The sequence below is a fragment of the Podarcis erhardii genome (assembly GCF_964252035.2).
Source record: "Podarcis erhardii genome assembly, chromosome: 6".
NCBI classification, from domain to species: Eukaryota; Metazoa; Chordata; class Lepidosauria; order Squamata; family Lacertidae; genus Podarcis; species Podarcis erhardii.
The window spans coordinates 38116314-38134296 of NC_138510.1; the positions used below are offsets into that span (position 1 = coordinate 38116314).

At 41.4% G+C, this 17983-nt stretch overlaps 2 protein-coding genes across 2 annotated transcripts; one reads left to right on the forward strand and one right to left on the reverse strand.

Moving 5' to 3' along the window:
- The first annotated feature begins 405 nt into the window (after positions 1-405).
- Positions 406-5523, forward strand: LOC309343449 (adenosine receptor A3-like). The gene is made up of 2 exons (XM_081865025.1): positions 406-890; positions 4566-5523. The coding sequence occupies exons 1-2, from the start codon at positions 445-447 to the stop codon at positions 5164-5166; spliced, it is 1047 nt and encodes a 348-aa protein (XP_081721151.1). The 5' UTR covers positions 406-444; the 3' UTR covers positions 5167-5523.
- A 2993-nt stretch (positions 5524-8516) lies between these two features.
- On the reverse strand, positions 8517-17246 carry ATP5PB (ATP synthase peripheral stalk-membrane subunit b). Its single transcript, XM_081865047.1, has 7 exons — positions 17081-17246; positions 16950-16995; positions 13675-13820; positions 12807-12970; positions 11434-11559; positions 9379-9558; positions 8517-8650 (listed from the first exon to the last, which is right to left on the reverse strand). Exons 1-7 carry the CDS (start codon positions 17109-17111, stop codon positions 8579-8581), a joined length of 765 nt encoding a protein of 254 aa, XP_081721173.1. The 5' UTR covers positions 17112-17246; the 3' UTR covers positions 8517-8578.
- Positions 17247-17983: the final 737 nt, after the last annotated feature.

The following is a 17983-nucleotide window of genomic DNA, read 5'->3' on the forward strand; positions in this document are numbered from 1 at the left end:
TCTAGTTGGTGTCAGGTGTATCTGCCCCAACAGGTAATGGAGGAAACGCAGTAGGAAACAGACATTGCATCCTCCATAGCTAACATAGGTAAGCCAGGGCGGAAATGAGATTGGCGAGTTTGACTAGAGCTTCAGCGGAGTCCTTTGCTATGCAGTGTGCTTGAAAGTTTCTATATGTTGATATTTACATTTGTATCTATATGTTATTTAAAAAAAAAAATGAGGAAAACAGAATGAAATAAGGCCATCCCTGCCATCCTTTAGCCATGCCAAGCCTTCAAGACCACAGAGGAGATCAGAGTCCGAAAGCAAAGTGTAACTTCCTTTTCAAAGATTCAGTTCCTAAGAATTAGAAAGTGCTTATCTGCGGACAAATGTGGCAAGTGGTTCTGAGTCATTTCTGACAGTAAACAATGCTATGGGGTGCTCTGCTGCTGCTGCCTCATGAAACTGCAACTGCAGCCAGCTGTCAGAATTATTTTGGCTGTGCTTCAGAAGAAGACTCCCACCTATTCATCCTGGACTCTCTTCACCTCGAGGGGAAAACATCTTGTTCCCGACATGCCTGAGGCTGTGCAAGGAGTTTACATTGCCTTCGAGGCTGTGATTGCAGTGCTGGCTATCCTGGGCAATGTTCTGGTCATTTGGGTCGTGAAGCTAAACCCAGCCTTTCAGAAGACCACCTTCTACTTTGTTATCTCGCTGGCCCTGGCCGATATTGGTGTTGGGCTCGTCATGCCACTGGCTATCGTAGTTAGTTTAGAAATCAAGATCCACTATTATGCCTGTCTTTTCATGTGTTGTCAACTCATGATTTTTACTCAGGCCTCCATCCTGTCCTTGCTCGCCATAGCGATCGACAGATATCTGAGATTACGGCTGCTTACTCGGTGAGTTCTACTTCGTCAGCGACTTTTTTCTTGGGAGTGGTTTGCACATTACTGTTTAAATGCTTGGGTGATATAGAAGCAAGAGATTTTAAGGACTAATGGAAGTTGCCTTACACTGAATCAGATTGTTGGTCTCAGTATTGCTTGCACTGACTGGCCGTGGCTCACCAGAGTTTCAGACTTGGGTTCTCTGCCAGCCCAACTTGAAGATGCTGCGTATCGAATCTGGCACCTGGTGTGTGGAAAGCAGACGCTCTTCCACTGAGCTGCTGGCCTTCCCCCTGGTTTGCCTTTTGTGTTCCACCTGCTTTTTGAGGATGACTGCTGATTTTTCAGCTGGGTTAAATATATATACAGGGTACCTTGAGTTACAGACGCTTCAGGTTACAGACAGTTTAGGTTACAGACTCCGCTATCTCAGAAATAGTACCTCAGGTTAAGAACTTTACTTCAGGATGAGAACAGAAATCGCATGACGGCGGCACGGCAGCAACAGGAGGCCCCATTAGCTAAAGTGGTGCTTCAGGTTAAGAACAGTTTCAGGTTAAAAATGGACCTCCAGAACAAATTAAGTTCTTGACCCTATGCTCCTTCAAAACAGTTCTAAAATCAACATACAGAGTGATTTTAGAACTCTTTTGAAGGAGCATAGTTTTTAACTCTTCAGCTTGGCTTTAAATTAAATATGAATACTGTTGCCAATATAAGAATCTTGTTCAAAAGGGTGTCATAACTTTCATTTCTGTTTTGCTGTTCCCCATATGATAGAAAGCTTATGCATTTTGTTTAATATGCCATGCAAAGCATAGTGTAGCCTGAGGTTTTAAGCAAACAGTGATGCAAACATTTGCAATTGTACCATTCAGAAAATTTCTAAAAATAAAAAAGGCATGAGAAATATGATGCATAGCATGCATGGCTGCATTGGAATAACCCAGTCGTGCTCAGACAGAATTTGCAATTCCTTTGGGTTGTTTAAAAATATATTTTAAAAATCCATCACTTCCAATAGAGATTAATGGTTACATTCAGATGTACAGCCCTCCACAATTATTTATATGAAGACAAATATATTCAGCATTCCAATAGTTCTATAAAGGATAGGATTCTGGTTAGTTTCCAGTTTAAGTAATAATTCCAAAGAATCTTTATCCAATTTCCTGGTAAAGCATTTGAAACAGAGGAAGTTGCTTTATACTGACTAAGACCATTGGTTGTCTAGTTCAGCACTGTCTTCACTGACCGGCAGCAGCTGTCCAGGTTTTCAGGTGGGCCTCTTTCTCTCTGGAGATGCCATATTGAACCTGAGACCCTTGCATGCAGATTTCCTGCCACTGAGCTACAACCCTTTGTTCCAGAACTTCTCTGTGCCAGCTTTTCCATTAACGCCAATATTTTTCAGTCCTCTTCAAGCCAGTCAGTTGTTTTAAGCTGTCTATTCACTCTTAGTTCCTTTCAATAATTTCTGCAACCAACAGTAAGATTCTCTGATCAGCTCCCCCTGGCTCTTAAATAATTAATAATAATAATAATAATAATTAGTATTATTATTATTTATACCCTATCCATCTGGCCAGAAAAATATTAAAATATAATAATTCATCAAATATTAAAAGCTTCCCTAAACCAGGCTGCCTTCAGATGTCTTCTAAAAGTCAGAGTTGTTTATTCCTATGACGTCTGATGGGAGGGCATTCCACAGGGTGGGCGCCACTACCGAGAAGACCCTCATTCAGAAAAAATATTTAGAAAAAAATTAATCAGCATTTGACTTGACTATTGACATGTTGCCACTATGGTTTTGATGCCCCACACCTAGAAATGTAATCAATGTTTAGTCTGCTTCGACCCCTAAGATATCCAGGAGCAGGAAGGAAGGAAGCTGCTTTCTTTATTACAAGGCTGGAAGGAATCCTGGTAGATTCCTATACAGTGGTACCTCTGGTTGCGAACGACTCTGGTTGAGCACGGCATGGGTTATGAGCTCCAGTAACCTGGAAGTAGCCACTCCCAGTTGCAAACTTTGTCCTGGGATGAGAGTGGAAATTGCATGCGGGAGGCGCACGCAGCTAATGGCACCTCATGTTATGAGCGGTTTCTGGTTATGTATGGACCTCCGGAACGGATTCTGTTTGTAACCAAAGGTACCACTGTAATGGAATTGGGAATGCTACTTCAGCCATCAGTGACTTTACACATCTTGTAAATACTGAGCTAGATGGACCAACGGTCTAACTCAGTGTAGGGCAGCTTCCTACCTGTGCCTAGGTTTTATCACACACCCACCTATTTGCCTCCTCCTCATCCACTTTTTGCCACCCCTGAAGTAGACCACTTCATTGTTTATAACAAGGCATTGTCATTGTGTAAAAGCAGTGAGTGAGCCAGAAGAGAAAGGACACTCCTGAGTAATAGAAGGCGCCTTGGCAGAAGGGCAGGATATAAATTTAATAAACAAGTAAAATAGAATAATAATAATAAAGTGATCTGAAATCTTCCTGTGTGGAAGGAATCTTTCCATGGCTAAGATCTTCTCTCAATACAGTGGTACCTTGGTTCTCAAACACCTTAGTACTCAAACAACTTGGACTTTTTTCAGAAGCCAAACATGCTGTTTTGAGTGTTATGCTTCTGATTTGAGTGCCACACTTCCGTTTTGAGTGTTACACTGAGGTCTGTCTGTTTTTGCTATTTATTTTGCGTTTTTGTTTTTGCAGCTGTGTGTGTGTGTGTGTGTGTGAGAGAGAGAGAGAGAGAGAGAGAGAGAGAGAGACTGACTCTGTGGAACCCAGTTCAGCTACTGATTGATTGTATGACTGCAGTACATTGTTTATTGCTTTCATTTTATGGATCAATGGTCTTGTTAGACAGTAAAATTCATGTTAAATTTCTTTTTTAAGGGTTGTTTTTAAAAGTCTGAAATGGATTCATCCATTTTGCATTACTTTCTATGGGAAAGCCCGCCTTGGTTTTGGAACGGACTTCCAGAACCGACTAATTTTGAGAACGAAGGTACCACTGTAGTCCTGCTTTGGGATGACACAATGCAAGATCAATATCCTCCTCTTCACTAAAATGGCTTTCTGTTGGTCTCTCTGATAAAGCCACAGTCCATATCACAGTTTAAACATAGCCACTTTAAAGTATCTGTTGCATTTTTGTTGTTGTTGTTAAGTACAGTGGAACCTGGTGTTATGTACCGTCCTCCTTACGAATGCTTTGGGTAATGAGCTCCTCTAACTTGGAAGTAGATGCCCCTTATTGCGAACTTTGCCCCAGAATGTGAGTGGAAGTCACGTGCCAGCGGTGTGGCAGCAGCGGGAGGCCCCATTGGCGAAAGCACGACTCATGTTAAGAATGGTTTCCGTTTAAGAAAGGACCTCTGGAACGAATTAAGTTCATAACCGGCGGTACCACTTTATTGGTATTTATTGAAAACCAAGTTAGTATATGCAAAATGCTCCAGATCAGCAAAATGCTGTCAATAAATTCAGCCTGATAGTCTCACATTTTATACAGCTTGCCCTTAAAAAAAAGTAACAATAAAAAGGAAACAAAAGAAAAATGGCACAATGAAATTAAAGCAAAAAAGGAGGCCCTATCAGGAAATAAGACTACCAACATTAGAATCTCTTCCAAATTTGATGTGAGTTTATTTTTCTCTCCTCAAAACAGGTATAGGATACAAAGCAGTCAGAAAAAAATCCGTGGGGTTCTGGTAGCAATCTGGCTCTTGTCGCTGCTGGTGGGATTTGTTCCGTTTGGATGGGCAAAACCAAAACCGCAAAACTCCGATTTCGTGAACTGTACCTTCACAAATGTGATAAAAATGGAATACATGATATACTTGAGCTTCTTTGCTGGAACCCTCATTCCACTGACTGTCATGTGCATCCTTTATGCAAAGATCTTCTGCCTCATCCGCACAAAGCTGCAGCCCTGTTCAATGAATGTCAATGGGCAAAGGTCATTTTATAGGCAGGAGTTCAGAACAGCCAAGTCATTGGCCCTGGTCCTCTTCTTATTTGCTGTTTGTTGGCTGCCACTGTGCATTCTGAACTGCATCGAGCATTTGGGCCAACGATCGATCCCACAACCTCTCACATACATGGGAATCCTTCTCACGCATTCCAACTCGGTCATGAATCCCATCGTCTACACTTTCAGGATAAAGAAGTTCCGGGAAACTTGCATCCAGATTTTAAGAAGCTGTATCGTGCACAAGGATTTGGAAGATGCTACATCGTCCAGTCCAACTACATCTGAACGCTCATAGCTGCCTCATGCAGATGAAGACCATTGGCCTTGTCTAGCTTTATGTCTTCTGCCCTAAGATACAATAAAGTTACTGACAGGGGAGCTATTGCTTCCCCGAGACTTTATGTAACAGTTGTTTTGGTCTGCAGCAGTCAAGAGAACTTTTCAGAAACAAACTCTACCCCTTGTTAATGCCTGCTGTTCACTGCTGTAGCATCCAGTAACACAGCTGGCAGTCCAAGGTTCTGTCAACCCACATCTGCTGTGTTCTGGTTCTACATATACATTTTGGCTGAGCAAGCCGTTAAAGATGTGCCAGTATTGGCATAGTGTGTCAAATGTACATATTCAATAAACCATTTCCAATCTTTTATAATGTTTGTCTTGATTTCTTATTTTTCCAGTAGGTTTCACCATTTCTGCATAGTCCATGAGTTTTTGTATCCAATCTTCTTTCGTCGGGACTTCTTATTTTGGGCAAATAACATTCTTGCCACTGTAGTCATATACATGAATAAATTCCTATATTCTTTAGGTAGTTCTACCCCTAGAATTCCCAGGAGGAAAGCTTCTGGGGTTTTTTTTTACAAATGTTATTTTAAACGTATTTTTCAATTCATTACATATCATTTCCCAGTAAACTTTAACCTTACTGCAAAGACCACATATACTAGAAAGTACCTTCTTTCTCTTTACATTTCCAACACTTACTTGATTTTGATTTATACATTTTTGCCAGTTTAATCGGTATTGAGCGCTGCAACCCCAGAGTCGGCCACGACTGGACCTAATGGTTAGGGGTCCCTTTACCTTTTTTATATAACATTTTCATAGTTTTCTCTTAAACCATAGCATGCTGTAAATTTTATATCCGTATTCCACAATCATTCCCATGCTTCCATATCTATATTGTATCCAATATCTATTGCCCAATGTATCATTGAAGATTTTACTTGCTCATCCTGTTGTCCAATCCAATAGTATCTTATACATTTTGGACAGCACTTTAATATTACATTAAAACAGATCTGTTTGTGTTATTTGTTCCCCAAACCCTCATTTCTTATGTCTTAAATACTTTATTCAAATAATATTGTATCCATGTGAACTTTTCTGATTAAATTCTTTTATTTTATTAAAATGATACCATCACTGCTAAAACTCTTCTGTTTTGAAAGATGTACTCTGCTGCTTTGATCTCTATTGACAGGCGTCATGGCCAATGCTATGATGAAGCATCAAATGTTGCTGAATGTCTCAGTGGAAAGCAGGCTCTTGTAAAGGTGGGCTCAGCTATGAGTACTGTATGTTGCCTGTCTAAAACGTGCTGTGAACTTAGTGGTACATGATGTGTCAGAAGATGTTGCTATGTGCAGAAATTTTCTGAGAGAAATACCTGACACGATCACTTTTCTGAGGGAAATACCTGACACGATCACTACGAGGACAGACTTTGCCCGTGTGCTCAAGACATCGATTCCATAAAACATATTTTGTTGCATTGTGCAAAATATGAGCAAGCTGAACTGATACTACACTTGCTGGTACCTTTCCCGGGAAAATCAGAGGCTCACTATGTCAGGTTCCTATTGGAAGACCGGAAAAATGCTAGAACATTAGCAGTGGCAAAGTTTTTATCGGTGGTTGCAAGAACCAATGATCCCTATATTCTGAACAAAATGCTTGTTTAACCTGGAGGTAGGCTGTATGAATTGTGTATTGCTTTGTAATGATTTGTTGGGTCTCTGGACCCTAATAAAGATTGATGATTTCTATAAACATCACCCAAATGCGTATAAACTTCACCCAAACACTTTCAACAGGGAGAGAACATAAATCTGAGACAATTCCACCCCACAAAGAAGACCGTCCAAGCAGATTTCTCATAGCCAGTGGCTTTAATTATAGGTAACTGAGTTGATTGAGAATGTACTGAGACCCTGGGGCAAAAGTAGTTCTGATCACAGACCACCAAGATAGCAGATCTGAGAGGGGCCTACTCTTCCTAGATGCAGAATGTGTGCACATGTTGATGTTGGGTGTGATCCTCACCAATCTGAACCTTCTAAGGATTTCTACAGGAAAATATTTTATGCAATCATGAAGAATACCAACAGCAGTTTACATAATCACTTTCCTTCATATGTGTACTAACATACGAGCAAAATTGAGAAGTTTATCATAGGGGATGATGACAGCATACATGTTCTAAGCTTATAGAAAAGTGATTGGGATGCTATCAGATTACAGCTTCATGATAATATGCTGATGCTCACAAGGGAGCAGATCAGAATGTAGTTAATCTTCAGAATGTGGTTGATCTTCTCAGTGGGGTAACAAGGAAACATCTGCATGAGCTACTGTAAGCTACAGAAGATTATCGGAGTAAGCCTTACCCCACAGGTGTCCTCCTGTACGTAAGAAAGGCCATTGTTGTGCCTTCATAGAATAAAGACCTCTTTACCAATAATCACATGGCACTTCTTCGTGGACATAAAGAGATCTTTAGGAAATTGTTAAAACTAGCAAGTTCATTCGAAGAGCACAAATCAGAAGAACTACATTCAGCGTGGAATAAGTCTACAACAATGTTTAAGTGCAAGATTGTTTGCATTGCTCCATCATAACCAGAGGGTTGTGCATAGATGAGATGCGTTTAAGGCAATAGGTAGTGAAAATACAGGTTATTCACTAATCATAGAAATGAATGCTGCACTAAAGGAAATTGGGTATAGGTTAGGGTTGCCATATGTCCAGGAAATCCCAGACATGTCCTCTTTTGGGGGGCCAACATACCCATCTGGGTGGATTTTTACATTTTAAATGAGATGTCTGGGTATGGAGGTTTTTTTTGGGGGGGGGGGCGGCTTGGGCAGCTCTGCACGCCACAGCAGCCCAAGATGCGGAAAGAGGAATGCGCGAGTGGGGGCAGCCCCGCATGCCTGTTTCCCTGGCTCGGGCTGGCAGCAGCTCAGGCTGTCCTCTTTTTTTGCTCTTCAAGATATGAAACCCTAGTATAGGTGGAATATAGGGAGGGAGACAGAAGTTGGCAAGATATGAGGGATGGGGAAGATGCTTATAAGAGCAAGGGAGGAGGAAATAGAGGATTGTTTTTTTAAAAATCAAAAAGTGTTTGCATTGTTAATTCAAAATGAATAGTTCAGCTTGTCTTTTTCTACCTGCTACTTAAAACAAGTAAGGGTTGCAGAGTGACACAAGGCAAAACATAGTTTCATTCATTCTACCTCTTCCCATTAGTTGCTCAAATTATATACACTTTCCTGATTATTTCTATGTGAGAGTAAACTAGAGTTAATGGAATACCCTAAATAAATTTAACTCCGAAGCTATCAGAGAAAAAGCCCAACAAAAAGGTATACATGCTTTAATTAAGATTTGCCATCATATGGTTTAAGAGGTCATAATTGTGTTTAAACAGTTGCCTGTGCAGACTTTGACAATGCCTTCAGGTCCAAGATGCACTTAGCAATGCTCTCCTTCTCCTGCAATACAGAAACAAATGAATGCTTTAAGAAACTTGGAAGGGAAAAAGCTTCATGGAGAATGACATGAGAAATTTTATTTGAAATCATACCACACTGAAACGATATGCTATACCTAACATTATTTCATACCTCAGTATTTAGTCCATCCTTAGAATCAAGATTAAAATTGTGCAGGAATAAAAAGCTTGAGACCCAGGCACCTACTTAGGCTAGAAATAATATCACACAAAAAAGGGTGAGAGCACAGCTACATGTTTTTAAAATAATGCTTTAGGGCCCATAAAGGCAAAAAATAAATTAAGGACCAACCCCGATGTTTGACAAGATCTGAATGCACACCCAATCCTCCCTAGTCCAAAAAAGCTACCAATCCTATGATTGGTACAAGTCTCACATAGACTGTTATCGAGGAACAAGATTCGCCTCTGTCCCTTTCCTTTAGGGAACAGGCAGACACTGAGATTAGTCTTTACATCTCCCATTCATGTGCTTGGCTATTATTTGGCTAAGTTCCAACAAATTCCCGGCTCCTCCACACCAGTGCCCCAAGACACTGCTCTTGCAATCTCTTCCAATGGAAACTTTGAAAAAACAGATGTGCAGCATCTTCAACATTAATCATATCATAGGGACACACAAACCCTCCAGTAGGTTAGGCACAAACTTATTTTGTACTGTGGAGGTAACTGCAAGGGGAAACCTATAGAGAAGCCTGCTCCAAGTACCTGTTGGGCTGTAATACTCTGCCTAACGTTTTGCTCAACCCAGTTGATCATGTGATTTTGTTCCATATTCCGCTTGAGATGCTGTATTGCCACATGATAATCCAGCCGCTTCTTCACTTCTGTGTATACAGTAAACAGCCTCTCTCTGTAGTTTGTCTCAAGCATTATAGCAACATTGTTCTAGAAAAGGAAGAAATGAAATCACTTTTCCATTGTGGGCACACTACAGTATTTCTGCAAAATGAACATGCGGTATGTGCACAAAATCTTGTATTTCTTCCGTTTAAATAATTTAGAGATATAAATCAACAAAAAACATACGTGAAGAACGGTTTAGAAAATACCTCTTATCTGCATCCTACAAATACACATATAGTTAGTAAATTTAGACCTTAACCACTAGCTTTTTCCATCTTGTTTATAACATGTAATACTTATTTTTTTAACACTTAACACAAGGAAAGTTCCACAGAAAGTTTTTCCCACAAGACCATATAGCCAGCCTGTTACTATAATAGGACCAAGTAGAATATACTATACCAGCATGCCTTTAACTCTATGTGATATATTTTCCCCAATAACCTCTAGTTATATATAGTCTGGTACCACTTATATTTGAATTTTTGTATGATTCTTCAGTTTAGAGCACAACTGTCTGACATTATTTAAGATCCAGTTCCACAAACAGCAAGGAAATACATGTCTTAAATGTTTTCCAGCTTTTTTGTACTAATAATGTTTCTTATCAATGAATCCCCAAATAGATAATTTTGAATTATTCCTTAACCACAGTACATGGACAGTACTTCATCTTCAAAACCCTAAGCTACCTAAAAATGCAAAATAAAAAGCAAGTTGTATCTGGAAATACTGATTTAGGGTAGGGGATTAAAAGGTGCATCACCATCTATTTTCTCTAATACATTTTCAAACAATAATTTAATTCTGACTGGAGTGTTATCCTATAAACATGAATGTGTAATTTATATTTGATTTCATACATTCTTTTTTGTTTGAAGATTTAAGTCACTTAGTTTTCTACTGAAATATGTAGTTTTTAACTAACTAAATGAGACAGGTTTCTCTACACAGAAGTCCCATTATATTCAATGGAACTTGCTCCCTTATGATTGTGCATATGATTGCCAGCACAAGTCACTGATCCTGATTCACAAAGGTTGAAATTCCATTTTTTTGTTGACAGCACTAAATGTTTTAATCATAAATCTCATCATCATGATATCCTGATGTTAATAGCATATGTTATAGCTAATTTAGTCAAACAAATTATTACAAATTTCTAGTGATACCGCAATTGCCATCTCTTTTTCATATAAGGCAGAGATATATTTTAAAGGCACTTAGAATATTTCTGTTCAAAACTCCAGAACTGCTATCATAGGATGGAGCAAGCTAGTTTTCTCCTGCTGCAGAGGGTAGGACCCAAACCAATGGATTCAAGAAAGGAGATTCTAACTAAACATCAGGAAGAACTTGATGACAGCAACAGCTGTTTGACAGTGGAACAGACTCCCACAAAATGTGGTGGACTCCCCTTCCTTGGGGGCTTTTAAGCAGAGGTTGGGTGGCGACCTGTCATGGATGCTTTAGCTGAGATTCCTGCATTGCAGGGGGTTGGACTTGATGACCCTTGGGTCCCCCTGCAACTCTACAATTCTATGACTGACAGTAGTGAAGCAAAGCAAAGCATCAGAGGCATGTTAAAGCTGCTATTACATTTTTAAAGGTTTGCCATTTAAACCTTGTACAGGAACTACTTCTTCAATAACAATGGGTGACAACCAACACACAACACCCATGCCACTAGTAGGAGCCTAATTATTGCTATACTGCAGCAGCCATATTCAAAGAATGGCTTGCATTAGTGACTGATGTAATCCATGGCACATTTTCTATTATTATTATTATTATTATTATTATTATTATTATTATTATCCTCACGGACAACTAAACTTGTGCAACAATGTCAACTCTCAGACTTGTGCCAATGGTGCCCTGGATCTCACACACTGTGTATTTATTTTAATACTGTACCCGCTTGGTATCAAAGAGATAGTGACGACCCTCCACCCTCCACTGCTCTTTCTTCTCCTCTTCAATAGCTGTAGTGTGTTCAGCTATCATGTCATTTTTCACGGCTGTTGCTTGTGCTATAGCATCCTGAAATAAAAAACAAGCTAGTTTGACCTTCAGAGAAATCCAGTTTTGCACTCACATCATGCACTTTTCCCTTGATGCGATGTTGAAAAAAAGCCATTGTGTAATTGTTATGATGGTAACAATTATACTGAATATTAGCAGGATACAAGACAGGGTGTAGTGGTTAGAGTGCTGGACTATGACCTGTGAGACCAGGGTTCAAATCCCCACTTGGCCTTGAAGCTCACTTTGGGCCAATCATTCACTGCCTCTCAGCCTAACATGCCTTACAGGATTGTTGTGGGCATGAAATGAGGATGAAATGTATCCCACCTTGAGCTCTTTGGAGAAAAAGGTGTGGCATAAATAAAAATAAATAAATAAGCAAGCACATGCTATTCTACTCCAGAGAGGTATTTTTAAGTGTAGTATACCCTCTTCTCCACTTGCATAGAAAAAAAATAATAATACATTGAGACCTGCCCAATCTCTTCTAAAATGACCTCACTCTAATTCAGTTAATTTGTAATCACTGAATGCTAAGTTTGGACAGCATGCCTAGTAACAGCATGAAAACCAACTATCTAACTCATTTGGGAGGTACTTATACAGTGGTACCTTGGTTCTTAAACAGCTTAGTTGTTGAAAAAATCAGCTCCCGAATGCCGCAAACCCAGAAGTGTTCCAGTTTGCGAACGTTTTTTGGAAGCTGAACGTCCGATGTGGCTTCCGCTTACATGCAGGAAGCTTGGTTTTCAAATAGTTTCGGGAGTTGAACGGACTCCCAAAACGGATTAACTTCGAGAACCAAGTTATCATTGTACTGAACATTAGAAAACTCAATCTCTCTGGATGTCTTGAGACTGCATATGATTATTATTGTGGTTATTACCATAGCACATCAGGGGTGAGGCTACAAAATACATCAGGGGTGAGGCTACTAAATAATGAAGGAGTGTTGAACTGCACTAAAAACTGCAATTATATTACAATAAAACTGAACTCCTATGCATAGTGAGAGCAAGCCACATGGAAATCAGTAGGGCTTACCTTTCAGTAAAGAGGCATAGGACTGCATGGTGGAGGGATGGTATGGTGCTGAACTGGAAGCTACTCCTTAGCTGATCACATTATTTACAAGGAAAAGACATGACTCACATTTTGACTGACAGCATCCTATATATAGTATGCTGAGCTGTATCCTTTTTAAAAAATTAATTTTAACATGTGAACTCTTTTACTGAGTAGCAATAAACGTGCTGTCTTACCTCATTGAGTTTGTCAGCAATAGCTGCTACATCTGGACCGTACTTCTTAATTATGTAGATGAGAATTCCCACCATAACACCTCCAGCTATTGTTTCATGGTTAACTACGTAAAGTTCCTTAGAGAGCATATAGAGCAGAAGCCCAGTCCCAAGCATATAGGGGCCTAAAAGCAAGCAAATCAATACCATTACACAAGACGATAGAGACATTCAGTATAAAGGAAATTTGCCTTAATATTGAATATGCTACCCTCCCTGAACATGAGATTTGTCAGGGGAAAAACTCAGTTGCCCTTGAACTGTGACACACAAACAAGAAAACAAAAGTCCTAACTAAGTTATCAGATGTGCTACTTCTTTCAAAACCACATTACAATCTAATAACTAATTTAAATTTATGATACTTGCATTATCACCTTTTAAGACACACTCTTCTTTTTTAGAGAAAGATAAGGGAAGGAAGGAGAGATAAACTTGTACATATGTACTACAGCTCCCTTTTGGAATGTCAGCCATATCTGTGACAACCACTGTTCTAAACAGAGATTACATTTATTGCTCAAAATAAAGACAAAATGAGTGATAAACACAGACAATTTTAGTTGAAATAGGAAATGCAACGCAAATTTCTAAAGGCACACATCTATTCTGAGGTACTTTTCCTTATGCTGGCTGTAAGTTGTTATCAACACAACATACTTCAGAAGATAATGTGTAACCTCATCATTAGCAGAGGCACCTTCTCTGTTAAGTGCTTTGTGGACTTCAGTTCAAAAATATATAAATGTATTCAATAACACTTTTTAAATATAAGTTTCTTACTAAGAGCTGGCTTTCACAAAGAGTTTACTCATGCAGGCATGCTAACCTGTGACTCCTGTTTTAGGGTATAAGAATTGGAAAATTTCTTCAGGGAATATTCCATGGCGGACTTTTCCTCCTGTCTCTGGAAGAGGTGGCACAGGAGCCAAGTGTTGCTGACTTGTGTGAAGTGGTCTGAATATTTGCACTGCCCTGCAATGAAGAAAATGATCCCATATTTCCAAATCCTTCCCCAAAAAAGGTTATACTTGTGGCTAAATAGAAATCAATAGCTTCAGGATATTCAGTAATCATCTGTTTTGGTTTTTTTTTTTTAAAAAAACTATCCTATCTTACCTTCATTAAGGAGCTCTAAGCTGTTAGCAGCTTTGAGTTACAAATCAATCCAATGTGAAAGAACATTATCAAATATTATAATAATAGAATCAGTAAACAAAACAGATTTCTCAACTGAGCTTTCTCCAAAGGCATATTTAAGGATTCAGGTCTTCACCGGGCATTATAAGGTATATACAGTAGTGACAATGTCTCCCTAGGAATTCCAAAGCATCACTGTCACATCCATAAACTGTGCAAGCTGTAGCACTTGGAAAAGGCTCCAAATTCTCCAAAATCATGCATAAAATTAATCTCCCTATTATAGTTATGCTTTCATCTTATGCAAGCATAACTTAATAGCAGACTAAAAATTGTGGGGGAGAAAAAGCAATCAGAGAGACGGGAAAGGCTAAACTTCAAGAACAAAGATAGCAACACCAAAACAAACCACTTTTAACACAGAAAAGCATGTTTCCAATGTGCCTAAACAAGAAAGTCCCTTGAAGTTTGGTATCCCAGTGAAGGGAGAGCACTACGTGTGCCTCACACTGAATCATAACATGTTGTAAAAATTCTCCTCATTTTAAAAGTTGCTTGCTACACAGTAGAAGCAAGCTGCAACTTGGTGATAAAAAAATTAAAGGGCCCTTTAGCACCTTAAAGCACAGATTACAGTCCATTTTAACTGTATTCTCAGTTGCGCGCGCGCACACACACACATATAAATTTATTTGGGTGTGGGGGGAATGTAAAAAGTGAGATCAGAGGGAAATGAAATGCAGAAAAATACAGTCAATGAGAATTGCATGTATAAATTCATAGTAGTGTTGTAACTGAAATTATAGAAATAAAATTAAAAGTTGAAATGTGTGTGAGCAAGTGAAGGCTGGAATGTGAAGGCTTATTTGCAAAAGAACCATGAGAACACAACAGAACGACATATACATATAAACTATTGCTATAATCATTAAGGACAATGAAAGGATGTACAGAGCTGCCTTCAGATGTATGTCAGAAAGTCAGATAGATGTTTATTCCTTGACATCTGATGGGAGGGCACTCCACAGGGCGGGCGCCACTACCAAGAAGACCCACTGCTTGGTTCCCTGTAGCTTCACTTCTCATAATGAGGGAACCGCCATAAGCCCCTCAGAGCTGGATCTCAAGTCTCTGGGCTGAACACTGTGGGTGGGGACGCTCCTTCAGCTATAGAGGCAACGTAACCCAATTACTTTCCATTTTAATTAGTCAAGGCTTTTAGGAGAACTCAACAGACTTCAGGATGACCTACCAGTTCAGGAGATGGAGGCTTCCCCTAAACTGACCAAAAGAAATCAGATCTTTCTTCTATCTTGGCACTGGAGAACTGACAATCCCTCTACAGAAGGTTATCAGTTTTGTCAGATGGCAATCCGGTTGTGCTCAGGGCCTTGCAGACCTTGAAGGTACTGTGCTGTATGACAGCCTTCTGAGTCAATACAGTCACACCTTGGGTTACAGACGCTTCAGGTTGTGCATTTTCGGGTTGTGCACCGCGCCGAACCCAGAAGTACTGGAACGGATTACTTCCGGGTTTCGGCGCTAGTGCAAAAGTGCTAAATTGCGCATGTGCAGAAGCACCAAATCACGACCTGTGAGTTCGCAGACGCGGCGCTGCGGGTTGCGAACACGCCTCCCGCAGGGATCACATTCGCAACCGGAGCATCCATTGTACATTATACCAGTGCTAGCGAACCTTTGGCACACATGCAAAAGGCGGCACTCAGCACCAAAGTAGGGCCGTTGCTGGGGGTTGGCGAAGTGGGCGGGCATTCCCCCCTCCCATGCCACTGCGGACGCCAATCAGGTGGCACGGAAGGTGTGGAGGGGAGCAGGGAAGCGACAGGTGTCTGGGCAAGAGCACGCACACACTAAGGGACATGCCCACGACTTGCCTGCCACACCTCCTGCTCCAGGCTGGGAGGGAGAAGCACCACTCTTTGGGGCTCCTGAAAGACCCGAGCAGGAGATTCTCTGCAGCGATGGTGCAGATGATTGGCTGCTGTGTCAAGGGCTGTTTTCTATTGGCTGCCGTTGTGGCAATTTGGCGGTCGATTTGTGGCTGCCAGCAGTGAACGTGGAAACGATGTGTGTGTTCGGCGACTTGTGCGATTGTAAGCAATCCCCCCCCCCAAAGCTCAAAAACTCTTGGCAATCTCCCCCCATTTTCTTAATATGGAATCCCCCAATATGGTAATATATTATTTATACCCCACCCATCTGGCTGGGTTTATTTATCTGTTTATATTTATTTGTATGTGCGCACACAAACAATCAATATTATCCCATATTAAAAATTGGGAGAGGGAGGGTGGCTCTTAGTACAGCCTTCCAGTGTACGCCAACACTACTTTTTTTTTTGAGTAATACTAGTGGTTTTTTTCTGTGGGGACGCATACCCCTAAAAATTTTGTAAATTTAACAGAATAAGAAATTCACTGTATTTATTTTCCCGAATTAGAACTGTATTTATTTTTCCTGATGGTGATTTTCTTGAGTCAAAATGAGAGTATTCCTAAACATTTTTTAAGGGGGGGGGAAAGCACTGAGTTATACCATAAAATTATATATCAGCGGAAAGGGTTACATTAACCCTAATGCGTGAGTTGTGTTTTTTTTTCTAAACTAAAATCTCAGTAGCCAGCTCAAATTGCCGAGTTGGCATTTTGCGATAAATAAGCAGGTTTTGGGTTGCAGTATGGGCACTCGGTCTCTAAAAGGTTCGCCACCACTGCGTTATACCAGTATCATTGAATTGCAGCTTTCCGCTTCTTGTGGCCTGGATTCCCGTTCCCACCCTGCATAACCCCTGCGAGTTTTTACGACGACCTGCGTCGCTGCGGCCTCCTGTAGAAGCCTAACCTCCTCTTTCTTCCCTGTGCTTTTCCCGGAGAAAAGCAGCGGCTTCCTCCCTCTCTTCTTCCTATTCCAAGGCCACCCTCCTCACCACCTGCATGAACTCACCCCACGGGCAGAGCGGGCGCCAAGCTCTTCAGGCCACCAGCCGGGGCTGCGGGAGGCAAGAACAAGAGGGTCAAAGCACAGCCCCCCGAAACCCAACAGCCCGCCCGCCCGCCCTGCAGCCCCCGCTTTACCCAGGGCGCGCACGGCCAAACGAGACAACATCACGGCTGCTGCTGCTGCTGCCGCCGCCGCCGCCGCCCTCTCCGTCCCTGTGACCCTCCCGGCGAAGAGAACTCAAGATGGCAGCCTCCGTGGAGGAGGTCTCGCGAGAGGTCTCGCCTTCTTCGCCGTGGTTTTCTAGACCTATCGGAACAGCTGGGCCGAGAGGACCAATGCGGCGAGCGTCACCGCGGAGACGGGGCAGAGAGTCGCGCGAGAACAAAAGGGGGGCGGGAGAGGGAGGGGGAGAGAGAGCTAGAGCGAGCTAGAGATAAGAGTGTAGAGTTGCCGCAGGGGTGGAACTTCCGGGTATTGCCTCCCACGGGCAACGATAGGAAGCGGGGGACAATCCACATTTGCAGCATTGCCTGTGGCGGGGCTAATGCAGCAGCTGATCTTGCGAATGCAAAGCTTGTTTTTTGTGAAATATATATATTTTAAATATTTTAATATAAATATTACACACACGCACACACAAACTTCTGCTCAGTTGTGGCGTGTGGTCAGTGTCGGATTCGAAACCCAGCTCAGCCAGGAAGCTCACTGGGTTGACCTTGAGGCAGCCTCGCAGGATCGCTGTGAGGATAACCAGGGGAAAAAGGGGACAGCCATGTGCGCCACCGTTATCTCCTCACATGGAGTGGCCATGCAATGAATCAATAAATGCCACCCAAGCTGGCGCTGTGTACCAGATGAAGGTGGGAAGGCGCTGGCTGAGCGTCGGCTATTACCACCCCCACCCCGACACACCGCCTACATTTCAGGATTGCAGTTAAGAGCGTGGCCGAAGACGGCTCTTCGCTGTTGCTATCCCGACATTACAGAAAGCGAGAAGGGTTTAAAAGCAAGCGGATTGGTGCGGCGCCGTGCTAGTG

Excerpts from the sequence above, each read along its gene's own strand:
- ATP5PB (XM_081865047.1), bottom strand. The coding sequence starts at position 17,111 with ATGTTGTCTCGTTTGGCCGTGCGCGCCCTGG. Across the intron at positions 13,821-16,949 it reads GCGCCCGCTCTGCCCGTGGG|GGCAGTGCAAATATTCAGAC; the intron begins GTGAGTTCATGC and ends TCTTCATTGCAG. Across the intron at positions 8,651-9,378 it reads AGAGTATTACAGCCCAACAG|GAGAAGGAGAGCATTGCTAA; the intron begins GTACTTGGAGCA and ends TCTGTATTGCAG.
- LOC309343449 (XM_081865025.1), top strand. The coding sequence starts at position 445 with ATGAAACTGCAACTGCAGCCAGCTGTCAGAATTATTTTGGCTGTGCTT. Across the intron at positions 891-4,565 it reads AGATTACGGCTGCTTACTCG|GTATAGGATACAAAGCAGTC; the intron begins GTGAGTTCTACT and ends TCCTCAAAACAG.